Source organism: Schistocerca piceifrons, chromosome 7 (assembly GCF_021461385.2).
Source record: "Schistocerca piceifrons isolate TAMUIC-IGC-003096 chromosome 7, iqSchPice1.1, whole genome shotgun sequence".
Lineage (NCBI taxonomy): Eukaryota > Metazoa > Arthropoda > Insecta > Orthoptera > Acrididae > Schistocerca > Schistocerca piceifrons.
The window spans coordinates 477,751,146-477,771,328 of NC_060144.1; the positions used below are offsets into that span (position 1 = coordinate 477,751,146).

A 20,183-nucleotide genomic window follows, 5' to 3' on the forward strand; every position below is an offset into this window, starting at 1 on the left:
AATGTACACATACAGTGAAGTAATGTCCTTACTTATTAAAAGAAAGCATTTAAATTACAAATATTTACATACAATTAAAAAAGTTTTATATATCGGTAGCAGGTGCCATGCATCTTGCACTTTAGGTGTTACACACTCAATCACCAAACTGTATTGTCATATGGAATGCCTGGGACTATTTGGAACAGCGGGTAAGACATGCCAGCTAGCATCCCTGCAATTTTTCTCTAGGGGATCTAACCATACATGAGTGGCTGCAGCTACAGGGTGGCGCACGAAATGTGTTACCATTTTGTTTTTGAATATAAAATAAATACATTCTGAAAGGAACATATACTACAATGAAGAGCCGTCCATGGAGATTTGTTCTAACTCTGCACATGCTCAATATGTCCATCATTTCGTTTCCTAACTTCCTTCAAATGAACACTGAAGTTAGTGATTACCCTACGGCACATGTCTTCCGTAATTTCACTGCAAGCTTCAAGAATAAGTCTTCTGAGCTCCATTAAATCACGTGGACGTTTCGGGAAATTTTTTTCCTTTAGGTACCCCCAAAGAAAAAAGTCACATGGTTTGAGGTCTGGACTATTGGGGAGTCAATTTTGTCCGTCATTGAAGCGACCTGGAAACCTGAAATGCTCGTGTAAAAACTCCAATACAGTGTTTGCAGTATGTGGCCTTGCTCCCTCTTGCATGAACCACTGCGTGTTGAAGGGCAAGACAGTAGCAAGAAGCTATGGAATGAAGCTATTGCGAAGAATGCTCAAATAACGCTCGCTGTTCACAGTTTCTTCAAAGAAAAATGGTCCATTAGTTCGTGAGTGGAAATTGCTGCCCACGCTGTGATCCTTGGAGCATAATGTTGTTCGTGAAGCACTTGTGGGTTTTCAGTGGCCCAAAAGGGTACATTTTGTTTGTTAACCACACCGTCTAAATGAAAATGCACCTCGTCTAAAAACCAAATGTTGTTGAGAGTTTCTTCCCTATCCTCCGACCACTGAGCTAACGGTAGTCTCTGCTGCTCAGTGAGCTTCTGTGCACAGGTCATCTTGTATGGATACATATGGAGGTCACTTTTAAGAATGCGTTGAGCGGAGCGTCTGGATATTCCCAGTTGCACTGCTGCCCTTCTACGCGATTTCCTGGGACTTCTCTGTACAGCAACTCGTACCGCTTCAATATTCTCCGGCGAACAAACAGGCTTAGACCAAGGTCGCTTCGCTTCCAATACTGTTCCTTCCTGTACAAATTTATCGTGAAACCTGTGGATGGTCTTCTCGCAAGGGACGCATCGTGTGTTAAACTGTTGTCGAAAACGCCTCTGAGTAACAACAAGGCTTTTCGTTTCATGAAAAAGTAACACAATTGCTGATCGCTGCTGTGTCGTCAGTCTTCCATTGTCAGCCATTGCTGCTTACTAGTCTCCTAGCGTCAGTATCGTGAATTACACTCATTTGTTTTTCCAAGCTCTGCTGGTACTGCTGTACCCCAGCGGGATATCTAATGTGTGTCGTAAATTGTGAAAGAAACAATTGGTAACACATTTAGTGTGCCACCCTGTAGATAAGGCATACCTGAAGAATTTATGGAACTCTCTTCCTCACCAAACTGAAGTCATTATCTAAGTTAGAGATAATGTTCCACAGCGTTAGCGTGATGTCTTACGAGGGTGAGGGTTTTTTGTTTTTTTTTTTTTTTTTTTTTTTTTTTTTTTTTTTTTTTTTTTTTTCGCTGGCCGGCCGAGGTGGCAGAGCGGTTCTAGGCGCTACAGTCTGGAACCACGCGACCGCTACGGTCACAGGTGTGTGATGTCCTTAGGTTAGTTAGGTTTAAGTAGTTCTAAGGTCTAGGGGATTGATCTCAAAAGTTAAGTCCCAAAGTGCTCAGAGCCATTTGATTTTTTTTTTTTTTTTTTCGCCACTACTGGACTATCGCACGAGCACAGAGACAGACAGACACAGACTGACCTCCGAGGTCGGGCCGCAGCCGCTTGTCGTAGCGCTCCTTGTCGAGCAGCGTGTCGAGCAGGCGCGTGAAGTTGCTGCTGAGCGCGCGGTAGTCGCGGAACGACGCCTGCGCCCGGCACGCCGCCGCCGCGCACCACGCCACCAGCGCCACCACCAGCCACCACCGCATCGTCGCCGCTGCAACACACACACACACACCAGCTCACGCTGTAGTACTGCAGTCCGATCCACGGACGATGGCGATTCGCGCATGTCGAGGGATCGACGGGACTCCATTGTTGGCCATTCCAAGCGATAGTTGTGGTGCGCGCATGCGCGTGCTTTCCGCTCGAAGAAAGTGTATAGCCAGCAAATTGTGTCCCTCGCTTGCTTATGCAGAATTTAGCGCTTCCCACCAACATTAGCAATGACAACTCGCACAAATGGAATAGAAATTCACTAAACAACTCGCTGCGATCATGTTTAATGCTCCCGTTAGCGACGGCATTCGCGGCGGCAGAGTGCTCAAAACTTCTGGACGCTCATTGGCTGTCGGAGAATGTGTGACGTAGAGCGCAGAACAAGCCTGAACTCTACCGCCATCGTTCGTGATTCCAACTATAGTGTTGGTTGGCTATAATTAAAGTGCAGCTATTCACGGAGGTAGAGTGTGGGCTGTAATTACCGTACGGCAGATTAGCTTCGTAGACATGCCGATGCGTCAATGCAGAACCGATTTACACTGTAATAACATTAGTTGAAATTGTAGGCACCAGGAGCAAATCTAATGTTGTACACTGTTTGAATGACATTATAACATCTACACTTTCATTTGACAAGCCATAACGAGAAGATAGGCTGTGAGCTGTTAGCAGGCCCGGATCTAGGGGGGAGGAGGGGCAGGGGGCAAACTTGTCTATCTATCTGCCCTGGGCGGCGATTTCAGGGGACGTCAAATTCGTATTCTTGAAGAAAAAGACCTTGTTTCACAAAGCGCCTAGCATCTAGCGCATGGCGGCCTATGGATTGGTTTCTGAACGAATCATAAGTTGATTTCTTATGCGTGCATAGGGCAGCGTACGTGATGTCTCTCCAGGGGATCCCGTCGCATCAAGAAATAAAAAACTTTCCCGCAGACATAAGGGGACGGGGCTATACGAATAAGCCCGAACGGGTGAATACCAATCGCTGTTTTTTATGTTTTTGTTCGGGTGTGCGAATGATAAGCATTGTTATAATTCCAGAATGAGATTTTCACTCTGCAGTGGAATGTGCGCTGATATGAAACTTCCTGGCAGATTAAAACCGTGTGCTGTGACGCTCACACGGCGGTTCTAGAATAGGTCCTTGACAAAGGATCGGATTTCTATTGTCGAGGATTGAACGATTGGTAAAACCTTCAGACTGTTCTTTACAGAATCCTGGTGACAATGTTAGAAAACAGCGTCATGTATCTGTTTCACTCTGAAGTCTCGTGCGGCGTCTCTGGACGTAAACGGGCTGCATTTTTTATACATCGCTCTCAGTGCACATTAATCTTGATCTACAATGCGGAGGAAGTTGTTTCTTACCAACAATGAATGACATTAAATCAATCTGTAAACGGAAATTTATTGAAATTTCTGTTATTGTTTAAGAATTACAGTATTTTGCCTAATAGATGATTTTATAATACACGTTCCCATTCTGGTACCATTTTCTGCTCCATCATCAGTCTAACAGAATTCAAACTGTGGCGCGCTGCTGTCAACATGCATAGGAACACATTATGCCTCTCGTTTTGTAATTTGGAGTATATCTGAGGAAACAGAAAAACCCTTATTATATCACATTACTATTTTGTCTAAAAAATACCGCTAAAATTATATACAGAATGACAAACATAGATCATTTCTACGATGTGTTAGGCATAATACAATGATACTATCCCATTCTTCACTTGAGAGAAATTTGGTGAACATGGATAAAACCATTCTGAAGCAATACGTACCTAATGTTTTGAAAATGTAGTTTCGAGAAAATGAGAAAAGAATGTTCACAGTGTTTTTGACTCGCCGTATACCTCTTTCAGAACATTCAAGCAGCATAATCTTGCTGGCCAGCTGCTTCTCTATCCTCTATAGACTTCTTCAGGAGCCTTTTCCTTACTCTGGACTTAGTGGTGGCTTCCGCAACCCTTTCAGCTTCAACTAGTCGCTGACGATCTATGGCAGTCAGAGGAGCTCTCATATTATTTCCTGGATGGATGCCTAATTTGTCCATTACTTTTGTGTTGCTGATTACACCATCATTGAAACAGATGACAGCATCCATCATACCCATTTTGAGTACCGTCCATCCAACAAACACTGTTTTTGGTACTCGTTGCCACACGCAGCTGTTTAAACTCTCATTAGGGTTTTGTGTACGGCCATGTAGACATTTGCTAAGCAATTTTGTATCTACAAGGTCCCTGTTCATTGGCTTTATTGTTTCCATGACTATGGCAGGCAAGAAATGTTTATGGTGATATTCCTTGCCTGTCGCATGAGCGTGGCTGGTTTGCAGACATTTGTTAAAACAGCGTTTAAGACCAAATCAACAACTGAAAAGTGGATAAAAATACATTTCTTTAAACGGGATAAAATTGTCTTTCAGATGGACAAAAAAATGTTTTCGAAAATTTCAGTCACTTCACGTCCAGGTTCCCTTCAGTGAAAGTTAGTTGGCCTGCCATAACAATATGTAGCTAACTTTTTGAAGTCCCTTCGTAAATAATGAATTAGCGGGAAATATTAATACGAAATCATTACAGAAGTTACATTCCAAAGTTTGGGGCTCAAGTGTTTAGGACCGATATTTGCACTTGCAGTGTGTCATAAATGGTGTCTAATTTAAGGTTCAGTAATTTTCATGCAGAAAATTAAAGAATGACGTTAACCAAAGAAAAAATAGTTTTGTAACATCAATGACTAGTGTGAGTACAGACTGTTATGCTGAAATAGTTATCCAGGAAACAATGCCTTTAATTGCAAAACAATGATTTAATGATTATCATTAAATACGACCCAGGACACTCAATTATCTGTTACATTCCAATGGACAGCGCTTCCTACGGTAGCAGAAGTTCGAAACAGACATGGGACTAGTTATATCTGTTGAAATTCCGCTGTCCACCTATATGTACCTTCTTCGCCCCTACTACAAATATTCTCTTACGGCCTTTAACTAAATCTGCGACCGCTAAATAAATATTCTAAATGAAGCGACGGAGAGTGTGTTACAATTTGTTGATTAAAATTTTATTCTGCTAGTTTACGAAGGTCATCCAGAAACTAAAGTACGATTCTGTAGCACACCCATAGCCGATCCCCCACCACCGCGATCGCAAGTGTGCCACTTAGGTGCTTCCCCCGTCTCAGTGTGAGCCGATTTTTGTTGCCGAGCGGCCAAGCTTCTTTGTTGTGTAACCTTTCGAAATAGCGGCGCCCACTGAAAACTCCGCCAAATGCGAAATGCGTAGCATCATTCGTTTTCTGAATGCACAAAATGTTCGGACTACCGAAATTTATAGGCAAATAAAGTAAGTTTATGGTGACAGTGCAACGAACGAGTCTTCAGTGTCGTGAAACGTTGCCTGCAAAGGTGTTCTTGATTCAGGACAGTATGTGTCCTCATTCTTCAACTCGAACACCGCATGAGCGTCAACGTCTAAGTGGGATATTCTTCTTACACCCCTGACTTGACACCCAATGATATTCACCTATTCCCGAAATTGAAGTAATTTTTGGGTGGAAAACAAATCGCGAACTTTTGTGACGGCTCCCAAACCCAAGGTCCTCGGCGGTACTTTTGGGACAGCCACCACAAATTGTATAGAGCGTGTGTAGTGACCAGGATGTAGCTATGTCTGTTGGCCGAAAAATAATTAGTGACAAGAACTGCGCCACCTAGAATTAAGACATAACTTATCTTTATTTCTGACGAAACGTGCACCAGCAATACAAGTCCAAGTAATATCCGAGAGTAATCCGTGTACTGAGCCTAGTCGAATACAATAGCAAATATCACACTGCAATGACTCCGCTATAAACCCCACGAAAGGCTAGCAATAGACAATCGACAAGAGACTGTCCGTCTCGGGGCCAGCGCTCCTCCTTATATGCAAAAGGCAGAGGGCGCTGCGGACCCGAGCTCAGCCATGGCGCGACCTCTTCCGTCGGCGGTAACGCCCTGAGACGCCGACGGCCGCGACAGGAACTGTGGCCAGCGATGTCACGGTCAGGGCGCGCGTGCGCGAGTTGGTTGGTCGGTTGGTTGGGTCCGTGGATACAACACAAACGATGAAGACCTCAAACATGCAGCGACACTCTGGCTCAAATCTTTGTCAGCAGAGTACAACATGGGAATTGAAAGTTGGTCTCGTGTTACAATGAGTGCCTTGACAGTTATGGCGACTACATTTAAAAACAGAGTAAGGTACTGTAACTTCACGTTGATAGCTTTCGTTTTTATTTAGTTATGCAAGACGTACTTTACTTTCTGGACGACCTTCCTATTTTCAGGACAGAGAAAAAGCCATTGCTACAGATGAAATATGGTGCGAGTACATGATGGTTATTGGGTGTGTGTAACGTAGAGATAGCAACACGACATGTACTTGTGCCTTATCACCATCTTTTGGACTTCGAGGAGCATCGAATCATTGGCATGAGAGACACAGATGCACCATACCGGCAGATCGCTCAGACTGTGATGCAGAACGGCTGGTGGCGAGATGAACGCAGAACAGCAGTATGGCAAGAAGGGAGCGCACAGATCCTTCCAGAAGGACTATACCATGAGAAGGTCGCAGGATTGGCACTGAAAAATACACGGATGACAACAGCTGAAATCCGGGCAGATTGCCACCACGAACTACCAGGAAAAGGTTACTAGAAGCTGCATTGGTTCTAGTTACCACGTGTCGTTTACGGCTGACATTATAGCTATTACTAATGGGACCTGTATGGTGTGGTAGAGTCAACTTGACTCATTGAGTGGTTTCTGTGGTGTTCGGTGATGAACCTAACTTCTCTAGTATACACCAAGATGTCAACGAAGCAGAAAATGATTCAAGCGCGGAAAGCGGTTCTAGAGAAATTACTGTTGCTAAGGTTTGGGCATATGGATCGACAGCAAACACTAAGAGAGACCTTTAAGCCGGTTATTGAATCTCTCAGGCAGCTCCCAGCAAAAACGACACGATAACGATGGCGTCGCCATTGACGAATTCATTATCCGTCACACTCCTGCTCAGATAGATAGAACATTCGGCGTTAGCAGGGGAAGACCGAACATGTTAGGCATGCATCCTACAAATGTAACTACTGACACAGTACAGATTGGTGGTAGACGGTTTGAGATAACACCTGGCTTAATGAACATTATTTTCCTAAGACCTGCCAAAAGAACCTATAAATTATGCAGTTAATGATATGGGAACGTACTGTAAAATACTGCACATGACTGATGTACATAAGATCGCAAAAAGCCGGAGCCAAAAGAAATATAAACCATTATAATACCAATACTTGACGGCGAAAACAACAGCAGCAGCAGCGGTGATGGTATTTGCATTGAGCATAAAGCAATGAACAATCGAATCCCGCAGTAGATTTATTATGATGACCCCAACGAGCTAATACACTATTGGCCATTAAAATTGCTAATCGCTATTGCGGTTTATCGTATCGCGACACTGCTGCTCGCGCTGGTCGAGATCCAATGACTGTTAGCAGCATAGGGAATCGGTGGGTTCAGGAGGGTAAAACGGAACGCCGTGCTGGATCCCAACGGCCTCGTATCACTAGCAGTCGAGATGACAGGCATCTCACCCGCATGGCCGTAACGGATCGCGAAGCCACGTCTCGATCCTGAGTCAACAGATGTGGACGTTTGCGAGACAACAGCCATCTGCACGAACAGTTCGACAACGTTTGCAGCAGCATTGACTATCAGCTCGGAGACCATGGCTGAGGTTACCCTTGACGCTGCATCACAGACAGGAGCGCCTGAGATGGTGTACTCAATGACGACCCTGGGTGCACGAATGGCAAAACGTCATTTTTTTCGGATGAATCCAGGTTCTGCTTACAGCATCATGATGGTCGCATCCGTATTTGGCGACAGCGCGGTAAACGCACATTGGAAGCGTATATTCGTCATCGCCATACTGGCAACTCACCCGGCGTGGTGGTATGGGGTGCCATTGGTTACACGTCTCGGTCACCTCTTGTTCACATTGACGGCACTTTGAACAGTGGACGTAACATTTCAGATGTGTTACGACCCGTGGCTCTACCTTTCATTCGATCCCTGCGAAACCCTACATTTCAGCAGGATAATGCACGACCGCATGTTGCAGGTCCTGTACGGGCCTTTCCGATACAGAAAATGTTCGACTGCTGCCCTGGCCAGCACATTCTCCAGATCTCTCACCAATTGAAAACGTCTGGTCAATGGTGGCCGAGCAACTGGCTCGTCACAATACGCCAGTCACTACTCTTGATGAACTGTGATGTCGTGTTGAAGCTGCATGGGCAGCTGTACCTGTACACGCCATCCAAGCTGTGTTTGACTCAATGTCCAGGCGCATCAAGGTCGTTATTACGCCCGGAGGTGGTTGTTCTGGGTACTGATTTCTCAGGGTCTATGCATCCAAATTGCGTGAAAATGTAATCACATGTCAGTTCTAGTATAATATATTTGTCCAATGAATACCCGTTCATCATCTGCATTTCTTCTTGGTGTTGCAATTTTAATGGCCAGTCGTGTAGATCGACTACGGCTGCTCATGACATCAGCTGCTGCAGGTAATACAGCTCATTTGAATGAGGCTGTTTCAGTAATCTCTGAGATTAGAGAGAAAGGTATCAACGAATAAGTATAGATAAAGTAGTTCGAGAACTGCACAGACCAGCACGCAAAACATTCCCTCGTAGGCAAGTTTGGATGACATATTGCAAGCTGATCTTGTAGATATGAGGGAATATTCACATGAGAATAGTGGAGTCAAATATATTTTAATGGTTATTTGCCTGGGCATTACCTGTTAAAACAAAAGCGGGTAGAAATGTCGCCGATGTTTTTGAGCGTTTGCTACAGACAGGGACGAATCGATGCCCAGACAACCTCCAAACCGATCACGGTAGGGAGCTCTACAATACGTATTTCAAGATCGGGATGCAGCGGTACGGAATACATCACTACTCGACATTCACTCAGCTGAAGGCAAGTATCGTGGAGCGTCAGAACAGAACAATAAAAGTTCGAATGTGAACGCGTTTTAACCTTCGCGGCTCATAAAAATGGGCAGATATCCTCCCAGAAATAGTTGCTCAGTGTAATCGAACCAAACATGGCACAATAAAAATGAGACCAATCGACGTTCGTGATAATGGACTCATGGAAACGGTATACTATCGCATTAAAATGCTGGATCCACACAGACAGAAATTTAATGTGGGTGATTTGGTACGTATCTCAAAACACAAGACAGCATTTGAGAAATCGTACCTACCGAACTGCTCAACAGAAATATTTACAGTTTCTAAGGGGCAACGAACGAACCTTAGAACTTATATATTGAAGGATAGTAAAGGCAAAGGAATTGCAGGCTGCTTCTACACTGAGGAGTTGCAGAACAGCTCGGAACCGGATGTGTTTCTCTTGGAGAGAGTCATAGGACGTCGGGAAAATAAAGCATTAGTCAAATGCCTTGGTTCTCCTGCAGCACAAAATGGTTGGATTGATGCTAACGATGTGCTATATAATAGGGGCACACAGTCCACAACCACCGCAGTAGCATAGCATTCTTATTAGGAGACGCATTAGAGGAGACGGTGGTGTTCTAGACAAACTGCCAGTGGAATTACCCATTCCGGGGTATAACTTCTGTGGACCTGGAACAAAGCTTCAGAAACGCTTGGCACGAGGTGATCAGGGAGTTAATCTGCTCGACGAAGCGTGTATAGAACATGACATTGCATACGCTGCAAATAAAGATCTCTCAAGTCGTCACATTGCAAATAGGATTTTACCTGATAAGGCTAAGGCGATACGGAGAAGAAAGGATATTGGTATAGCTCAACACATCGCAGCGTTTGCAGTTGATAAAACCATGCGTGGAAAAATTAAGTTGGGTTTAGGAGTGATGAATTTAAGCGAGTTGTGAACGCTGCGCGTTGTGTACTAAACAAAGAGGAGGAGAAGACCGGGAAGCTGAGCTGTTCGAAGAACTGTATCCTGACAGCGATGTATGCAGCTAAAAACGCACTGAAGCAGAAAGGTACGGGAAAAAGAATAAGAGGATAGGTTAAAGCAACTCGATTCCTACTAATACCCAAGACGTGTGGTGGTTTTCTTCCATTCCTCATCCCAGCCCTCTCCGCGCTCTCGGAGGTAGGGTCCCTCGCTGGTGGTGCTGCAGCTATTGCTCGAACGGTCAAGAACGCGCAAAACTCCCAAGACCAGTTAGAAGAGGCAAGGAGACATAACCACACGATGGAAGCCGCAGCCATCGCAAAAGAACTGTACTTGAAACCGTTTAGGAAAGGGCTTGGTCTATTCATAAATCAAATAAAGCTCACTAGCGGTCCTACCACTCACAAATACTGATCTTACGTTTGTTAGAAACGAATTCAACATTCCAAGATTCCGTGGTGTGTTTATGCGGGATACATTACTGAAGACTATTTGGAAAACTCGTGAATGTTGTATTGTGAATTTAGATGTTGCTGGAGGCCCCAGCACCCAGTGGGTATCATACGTTATAATAAATGCGGATACCATCTACTATTTCGACTCATTTGGTGACATGCAACCGCCAGAAGATTTACAACGATACTTCACTCACAGAAGACGTGTGTTCTACAATTATCAGTGCTATCAGGGCTTTGATACATACTCTTTGGACATCTATGCATCATGTTTCTCTTGACGTTTACAAAGAAGAAGAAGCATGCTATATAAGGAGGAGCTTTAAAAATTGCTTCATCAGTTGAGGTTCAGATGCAATGTCGTACATTTTGACGTTAAAAGAACGATCATCTGTATTGCGTGCAAATTACTTCCCGCCAATTGATTTGAGCGTTGGTGAATGGAATATTGCATTGATTGGACTGGAGACGTACAACAGCATCCCAAATATCACTGAGACTAACAACAAACTGCATCTGGATATTAATGGTGAAACAGTATGGAAAAGGTATTGAGCTACAAGCAAACATCAATACAGAAAGGTTTAATAGGGCGCCTACTGGGTTTCATAAAAGGGCAGGTTTTGAAGATGGATCCTAGTAAATTTTACAAGTCGGATCAAACTGTGGACATACTTCCTGTCAGCACAGTTAGAGACGAGTGTAACATTGCAACGAATTCCTATCTCAAGGACAGTCTGATTCATACTATTTACGGATTTTTCCCCTCAGTTACAACGGGGTGTAAGATTGTTGATACTCATGCCAATGCAATAAACCTTCCAGTGACAGCTCAGACATTGGGCTACTTGGAGCTGCGTATTGTGGACCAGAATAATCAGCTTGTTGACTTTCGTGCTGAGAAAATCATTATACAATTACATCTAAGGCAGCATGGTCGTACAGTATAAAACCAGTGTACGCAATCTACAGCACGTCATTTCGCTGCCGAACTGCAAAGTGATAACAGGTGCGAACTACGAGTTTCTTAAATCAGTTGGCTTGGAACCTCGAAATGGCGTCCTCACTCAATATAACCAGTCCAGTAGAATATGATGAGAGAATTATAAGTCGCGAATACTTCTCGCATAAACTTTACTCTTCAACCACATTTAACAAGAACGATGAAATTAGGATTGTCATCCAGCACCAAGTGGCACTCACGCTCCCATGCAAGAGTTTCATATATCCAGAGGGGTCATTCAAGAAAACCGATGGCAGCGATGCAGTGGGATCCAAGCTTATATGTAACGCTTTAGCATTCCTGTTCCAAGAGATAGGCTATGAACTCAGTGGGTCTGAGATCGACCATACACGCAATGTCAGCATAACATCAACCCTTAAAACGTACATCTCTGCATCACTCGCAGATTTGCATAGTTTAGAAAAGGTGAGCTGGTTCATAGATGATCCGGAGGATAGAACAGTTGGAGAGTACAGGCGATTTACTGCATGCATACCTCTAAAAATGCTTATGGGGTACTTTGAGGACATGAGACAGATTATTATGAACGCTAAACAGGAACTCATTCTGGTATGGAGTGCAACGCACAATAACTCGTATATTCAAGGAGCTCAAGAGGAGAATGTGATCACATTCAGCAAGATAATATGGAAAATGCCTCACATCAGTGTATCTGACGAGGAGCATTTGAAGCTTTTAAAAGTCCTGAATTCCGGTACATTTCTGTCACTGACATTTCGCTCGTGGAAGGTTTTCAAGTACCCAGTGTTACCGACTGTGAGCAGACAAACGTGGGCTATTAAAACCTCTCCGCAGCTAGACACCTAGATTCATCATGCTTGCATTTCAGACTGATAGAAGAGGGAATATAGTAAATGATTCCACCGTGTTTGACAACTGCAAGTTAACTAATGCCAAAGTCTACCTGAATTCAGAATTCTACCCATATGACAATTTACACTTGCAGTGGAATGAAAATGTATACAGTCTAGCATGACATGTACATACGGTTTTGCGCTGAAGAATAAGGAGAAGGGTGTCTACTCAGTCCACGAAAGTTCAGGGAGCTTTCACCGATCATCGTAATAGACTGCTCGAAACAGAACAAGATAATTAAGTCTGGACCTATAGATGTGCGAATTGAATTTGAATCTTCGACAAATTTCCCAGAACACACTGCCATGTATGCTCTACTTCTACATGACCATGTGATCAACTGCTGCCAACTCACCGGTGTTGTGCAACGAGCTGTGTAAATGAACAGGTGCTGCACCATACCTAGAGCATTTCAAAATAGCATCTAAAGGTGTGAACATCATTGTGGATGCTCAAGGTTTCTACGATGGTAAGCATACGCAGTCCATATTTAAAGATGTTGTTTTCCTATCGTAAACAGAAGATTCAGGAATAATAGACATTCTCAGTAAATATTGCATCACCTAGGTCTTTCAAGTACGACACGTAAGAGTGCAAAATGGTTAATATATTTCTACCATGGAATTCACTGAGATGATCCTGGCATACCCTATAAAGATATGGTGATGGCGCTTAAATTATTCGACCACACAGATACTATCATCTACACGAAGGGGCAGGAGAAGATCTCATGGATGCGTTGAATCTTTAAGTTTGCTGCTATTCAAGACCTGGAATTCTAGGGGTGTCCTTCTCTCCACCAACTCAAGAACATGTATGAAAATAGTGTTGATGTGTCTGCTTTGGAAATGTAAAATTATTTTTAAGTTGGATGAGAAATAAATGATTTTTTACCTCACAACCTCTGCATTGTTTTTGTTTTTCAACCCTGTTCCCACTGTGACAGTGTATAGTTTTGACCACATGCTATGTCTGTGGTTTTCTTCAAGCACAGGAAATATAATTTTAGACATGTCTGCTATATATCTTTGGAGGAGGACATGGTCACGTGCATCCTGTTCCCATAACCCAATTCGCCTGCACGATAGGCATAATTCCATGAAACGGTTCTATGTATTTTGTTATTCAGCAAAATTAATGTCATTTATGACCTGCACAGCCTTTATATACGTATACATACATAACGAAATAGGGGATAGGGCTTCTGTAAATAACAACAACAAAGACGTATGGTGACGCATTTTTATTTTCTTCGTTTATTCAGTTCATACAAATACAGCATAGTTCTTGAGGTACAATATAATTGTTGAGGTACAATATAATTATTGAGGTACAATGTAGTTTTTGAGGTACAATGTAGTTTTTGAGGTACAATATAGTATTCTTGAGGTAAACTGACTCTGCTATTCCAATGCACAAATACTTTTAACTTACTCGCTACAACAATAACACTGGCAGGAATTGTTTTTATAAATCTACGCTACAAACTAATGTGGAGATACTTTTACTACAACTAAATTCCACAGCCCCAGTAGCACAGCTTTTACAATATTTCTGATGGACTGTGCACGTTTAGAATCTAATCTTAGCAGTCCCCAATAGCAAAGGTTTTTACAATAACAATTTTGATGGACTGTGAGCTAAATAGATATATAAACACAAAAAACTATTCCAACTTGGATGGCTAGCGGCAGGTGAAAAATATACATTGCATCTGAAGAAATAAATCAATATACATCTTTTTTCCTATTTTTGCTTTTTTAATTTTTTTGTTTATGCTTCTTTTTAAATTTTTGTTTCTTTCACACACACATGGTTTTGTTCTTTTTATCCTTTTTTTCCAAACATTCTCTCTATGTATATACACATGTACATAGTACAAAAAATTATTTACACCACACACACACACACACACACACACACACACACACACACACACACACACACACACACAAAATTACTTACACTATGACTAAAGGGTCATACTACTATTAATACTACTACTACTCTGCAGACTCTCTCTCTCTCTCTCTCTCTCTCTCGCCCCTTCTCTCGCTAGAAGTGAGTAGTGTGAGTACGGGAGAGTTTCAATCCTGTCATCACAAATGACCCTTTTATCGCCATGAGGCGACAGACCGATTTTAGACTGCAGCAGAGTGTACACCTCGTGTCCACTGGCTCGAATGCTGGTCTGCCGTACCATACGCGGTGGCTGCAGTGCAGCACCGCGAACACCACTGCACAGGCACCGCAAATACCTTCGATAGAGAGAGCTCTCCATGCCATACGATTCACACTCTTAGCCTGCCTGTGGGTGGCGCCTTCCAATGTACGATACCCATATATTTTTTAGTGTAGACCTACAAACTCCACAATTAGCAATCCATTCGCCTCGTCCTTCATAAGACCGACAACATTTTCGTTCTGTCGAATAATACCATAAGGATTATCGGCCATGTGTGAGGGCTTATCGAATTCATTACCGTGGCACCCCAATACTTCATATGGATCGCAGTTCTTCACCCAATAGATAAAGATATCTGTATCCATAGAAAGTAATTTAGGATCTGCAAAATGAGTTTTTGCAAACTCATGATGAAAGCGGTACATGTGGGGTTTGGACAGGTCTAGTATGCACATTCCCACATAAATAGGTTTCGTAAACTCTACTGCAGTCTTCGCCATCTCCACAGCAAAAAAGTTCATATTGAATGTGGTGACCTGCTTAAAATTTGGTCTGGCAATTCATTTTCTTACGCCATAACACCCATCCCATTCAACTCTAATAAAAATTTCACGTCGTTCCCTCAAATTCTCCATTGTTTTACCGACAACTGAATTATTCATTAATTTATAAAAATCTTTCTCAAAGTCACAAGTTGCGGAAGCTCTCTGTCTCATATTCAAATCAAGATACTCCTTTAACCAGGGGTACTGCTTGAAGGAGATAGCCCAGGTGATTCTAACCAGCTCCATACCCAAGCTGAGACACTGCTGGAGATTACAGTAATGAATAATGTATCTCCACTTATTCTCCAGCGTTGTCATCAGTTTTGGCTTAGTGCCTCCTCGCAGAACTAGTTGCTCTGGACACAGTGGCAAATTGGCGTGCGCATGATGCAAACTTATAGGGTATATGAGTTCTGCCTCCACCATACACCTAATCCCTTGCATTCGTCTTCGGGCTCCCATCGAAACTCAACAATCAGCCTTCGATTTGGTCAGCACGTTGTTGCTGTAAAGCTTATCAACCTCCCATGAAAATTTTTCGAGCTCAGTGAGCAGCCAAACTGCAGGATAATCCCTGACATAAGATATCTTTAGGGAGCTAGATATAGCTAGACCCTCCATTTACCGGATCATAGTCATGTGTATGGATGTCCAGGTGTAGTATTCGGCTGAGTGCTTTAGCTGACCCTCTGACTTTCATCTCGGAAAATCGGGCCAGTATAGTACTCAAGGTGGATTTACGAAACGACTCGACAATTGTTGTACTTCGTGTTATCACGCTATAATGAAGAGTTGTCTCTTCTACACCAGAATCAACTTTGGGGGGGGGGGGTGATAATTCGATGCGATGCATAGCACCGCAGGCACGCCCTTAGAAAACCAACAGGGTCGCGGTACCCTCCTGCCCGGTTCTCGATCCTCGTGAACAAGACTCGCTCCTCAAAGGCGTCTGCAATCACCGAGTATTCTAACTGCGGTACAGAATCACTGACCTGATGTCCTTCATTGAAAGGACGGGAGAGAGAACTGCCACTAGCCACAGGATCATCTATGTTAATATTAATACTATTCTGAGTCCACCCCGTTGATGGTGTTGGAGAGGGGCAAGTCAACATGCGGCGAGGCACGCATACCTTGCGTTTCTGACGAGGTTCATACGATGATAATGATGATGTTGACAGGGGAGGATGTTGCAGTGCTATCGGGTCAGAGCAATAGGAACAGCCAGGCTGCGGTGATGGTTCCCGATGCTGCTGTAGACCCGACCCGGTAACTTGAAGAGTGATGGTTCGCTGCTGTGCCCACGGACGCCAGAGCGGCGGTCCCGGGAGGCGGCCGCGCCGCCGCCGGCTTCCCGCGCAGCGAATAGCGCCGCGCTTATAGGCGGTGCGTGCCTTACCAGGCGCCGCTTTGGTGAGGAAGAAGGTTTACCCGCGACTCGTATGCGCACCACACTGTGTTGAGCTGCAGGGACGCGACCGCTGTAGAAGAGATAAAATAAATAATAGTTAAGTACATTGCTTACCGCTGCTGGCACGGTGAAAGAAAGAATTCAGACGGATCACAGGGTTACAAGCAGAGTGAATTATTACCTTTTTCGCTCTGGCTCCAAGGCATTAACACTTCATCAGGCGACTCCACCACACCCTCAAAAGTCATCAGCATCTAATAGGGCTAGATTAGAGGGCCTTTGACTGACCCATTCAGGTAGGTAATCGTCCTCGTCAGAATCTGGCAATTGGTCTGTCTCGCCTACAACAACAACAGCAACAAAAAACAAGATATATAAACGATTTGTTATACAAAAAAAAGCTTCCTATACTACTACCACTACCACTACAACTACTACCACTACTACTAGAGGCACGTGCAAACGTAATCCTTTTTTTTTTTTTTTCAACTTACAAGTATGCTGCTCGGGCATCTCATTATTTGCTGGAGGCTGTCCCTGCATCTGCTGATGTAAAGCCACCAGCTACCTGTCCAACAACTCGTACTTCTCCTCTAGAACTATTCCTGTAACAGGACGAGGCATAATTTTATTTATTTTGAATGCCGAGTTACACAGAAAGATCACATATGGATATTTTTCTTTTCTATACTTACGTGAGTGTTGTTGTTGGTTATCCACAGTTGGAGTCTGTTCCACGTAGCGTTGCTGATGCTGCAGTGGATAGTTCTTTTCACCCCCCAGCTCTGCCTCCAGTTCAGTTTCCATTTGCATTGAGTGAGCTAGAGGAAAAAAATAGTATTAAATAAGAAAATTTTGAATCGCTACTATACAAGAACAAATTGTAATGAAAATTACACTCACACGACAATTCTGGTTGTGAGCTCACTACAGGAGGCTGGACTTCGAGCGTCTGCTACGGTCCAGCCCTCTCCGAGACGCACTCTCCACTCCAAGACAAAATCCTGGGATTGTACCATAACAAGAAGACGGAATTAATAAGGCGAATTTAACATACACACGAACATCTACGCATAAAATAGAAATTATTTACTCACTCCAGAACTCTACGCCTCTTGCCGCTACACTCTGAAGCGTTGCTGCAGCTACCTCTCTTCATCTTGTGGAGAGAAAAAAACAAGTACACAGAGAGATGACAGAACGCACAACAAGGTAGGCAGCAGCGGACTGAGGACAATGGAGGTTGGTTGTGTGTTTATATGTAGACTGAGGCAACCAACGAGAGAGCTTCATTTGAATATAAAGCCAATGAGAAGCTTTTATGGAACGTCACTATTTCTGGAAGGGCTTGATGTGACCATTGTGTATCTCTCTCTCTCTCTCTCTCTCTCTCTCTCTCTCTCTCTCTCTCCAAATAACAAGAATGTTTTTATGTTTAACGGTATTTTCACAAACGTGCACATACATGATGAAGGCTTTTAGCGGTGAGTAGCTTCCCGTTTCTGAGACATATGTTGTAAGCAGGATATTACGATTCCCGGAAAGGGTAAAACGTGATGACTCGTTAGGACCATCAGGAAGAATGCAATCGGTGTTATTCTGGGCTGTTTTCGCGAACAGCTCCTGTTAGGACAAGAATTTCCATGCAGATAAGCTGGGACGTCACGAAAGCTACTACAAAAGCGATGGTTAACTATTTATGTGGCGTTTTACCAATCCCGAGAAGGGATTGATAAGTAATGGACAGGCTGTCCCGTTAGGGTCGCGAGGAAGAATGCAGTCAGTGTAATTCTGGGCTATTTCAGTGAACAGGTCCTCATAGGACCAGAATTTCCATGCAAACAAGCTGAGACATAATGAAAGCTCCTACAAAAGCGATCGTTAACTATTTCTGTGGCGCTTTACTTCTTTTTCAGAGAGCTAGACTTGGCTCTTATTTACATAGACATGTGACTTCAGTATAACACTCGAAAAACTCTAACTCTATACCCAAAAATAGACACGACTTCCACCTGCTGGCTGCAGGCTACAAAGTTCCTGTGCGGTGTCGGCGGCGAAGGCATGTGCGTGCGTTGGAGCCTCTGATAAGTTGAGGCTGATGATAGTTCGAAACCGTTTTTTACGTACAGTGAGTTTTTCTGCACTACATTATTTTCGGCTGTTTAAGCATTGTGAGCATGTAGACAGAGCGTTATACATGCATTATTTTGACAATTCCACGTGTAGTGGACGTGTCTGTTGCATTATTTTGTGAACAAGCCTGTAGGCTGTGCTCTGCATTATTAGGACAGTTTAGAATTAGCGAGCATGTCTGTAGAGAGTTTTACGTGCATTATTTTGACAATTTACAAGTTGTTATCGTGTCTGCACATCAGTGTACTACATTATTTCGGTGATTTACGAGTAGATTGCACATCTGTAGGCTGGTGTATTGTGACCCCAAGTACATCAGAGCGAGTGTTTGTATCAGTGTAATAAATATACTGTGTCATATCTTTCCCTAAATAAATTGTTCCAAAATAAATAAAGTACACCCCTTCTATCCAGCAGCCCAGAACAGGCTGAGTCCTTTTCCCATTATTTTTTCCCCCAGACCGCCTTCTTGGATTATGTCACGGGAGGGACAACAGTGCCCTCTGGTGGCAGTACTGTGTACTAGGTTAGTTGGACTCCAGACCTCATGGTGGACACACCGGATGGAGCTATGGCCTCAAATTGATTAAATAAACACTGCATGCAAAATAAAGACTGGGGCCCATCCTATCCAGCAGCCCAGCACAGGCTGAGTCCTTTTCCCGCCAATTCCTAGGAAGAAGTGGCGGTCAGATGACTTAGGTTAGTGGAGGTAGCCCAAGTGACCTTTTTTCCCCGCCAAAATTTGAACTTCCCGCCATTTTCTTCGGGAGGGTAAGGAGAGGACAGGAGAGGAGGTTAAGTTAGTGGAGGAAACCCAGTTGACCTATTTTCCTCCCAAAATATGAACTTCCCACCATAATATCATAGCGATGTTGCCACTTCTATCGCCGCCATCTTGGATCCGCCATCTTCAATAAATTTGGTAAAAATGCAGTGTGGGGTGGTACAAAGGTTCTCCCACTAATAGTGTCACTTCACTTACTGTGTGATAATAGTTTTCTGATCTTAAACAACTTTGAGAACGTTCAGCAAACCAATATAATGAGATATAGTGTGACCACTAATGTAACGTTTAAGTTAAATTAATAGTTAACCACAACAAGAGTATGCAAGCCATTGTAGTAAAGTATACTGGGGCATTCCAATGTGCAAATGAACTGTGAAGCCACGAAAATTTTACTGTGAACGGTATCACAGAAAAGTTGTTGTACATGCATAAATGTTTCTCGTAAATACTTCATGTTTCGGATTATCACGTCGGAAATTTGAAATAGTGACTAACTACAACAAAATTTTTCTGAAGAGGAAAGCATGGTACTTATCTATTAGAAGACTAATGATTTTGCAAACATAGCTTCTGACAAGGCTCAGTTAGGAGTCACTAAAGGATCCATGTTGTA

General features: G+C 43.4%; 1 protein-coding gene across 1 annotated transcript in view; it reads right to left on the reverse strand.

Annotated features, from left to right (window-relative positions):
* Positions 1-20,183, reverse strand: part of LOC124804983 (gamma-aminobutyric acid receptor subunit alpha-6-like) — a 139,138-nt gene that overhangs the window by 110,372 nt on the left and 8,583 nt on the right. The window contains exon 2 of the mRNA XM_047265374.1: positions 1,971-2,147. Coding sequence (XP_047121330.1) covers positions 1,971-2,139 — 169 coding nt within the window. The 5' untranslated portion in view covers positions 2,140-2,147. The remainder of the gene's footprint in view (positions 1-1,970; positions 2,148-20,183) is intronic.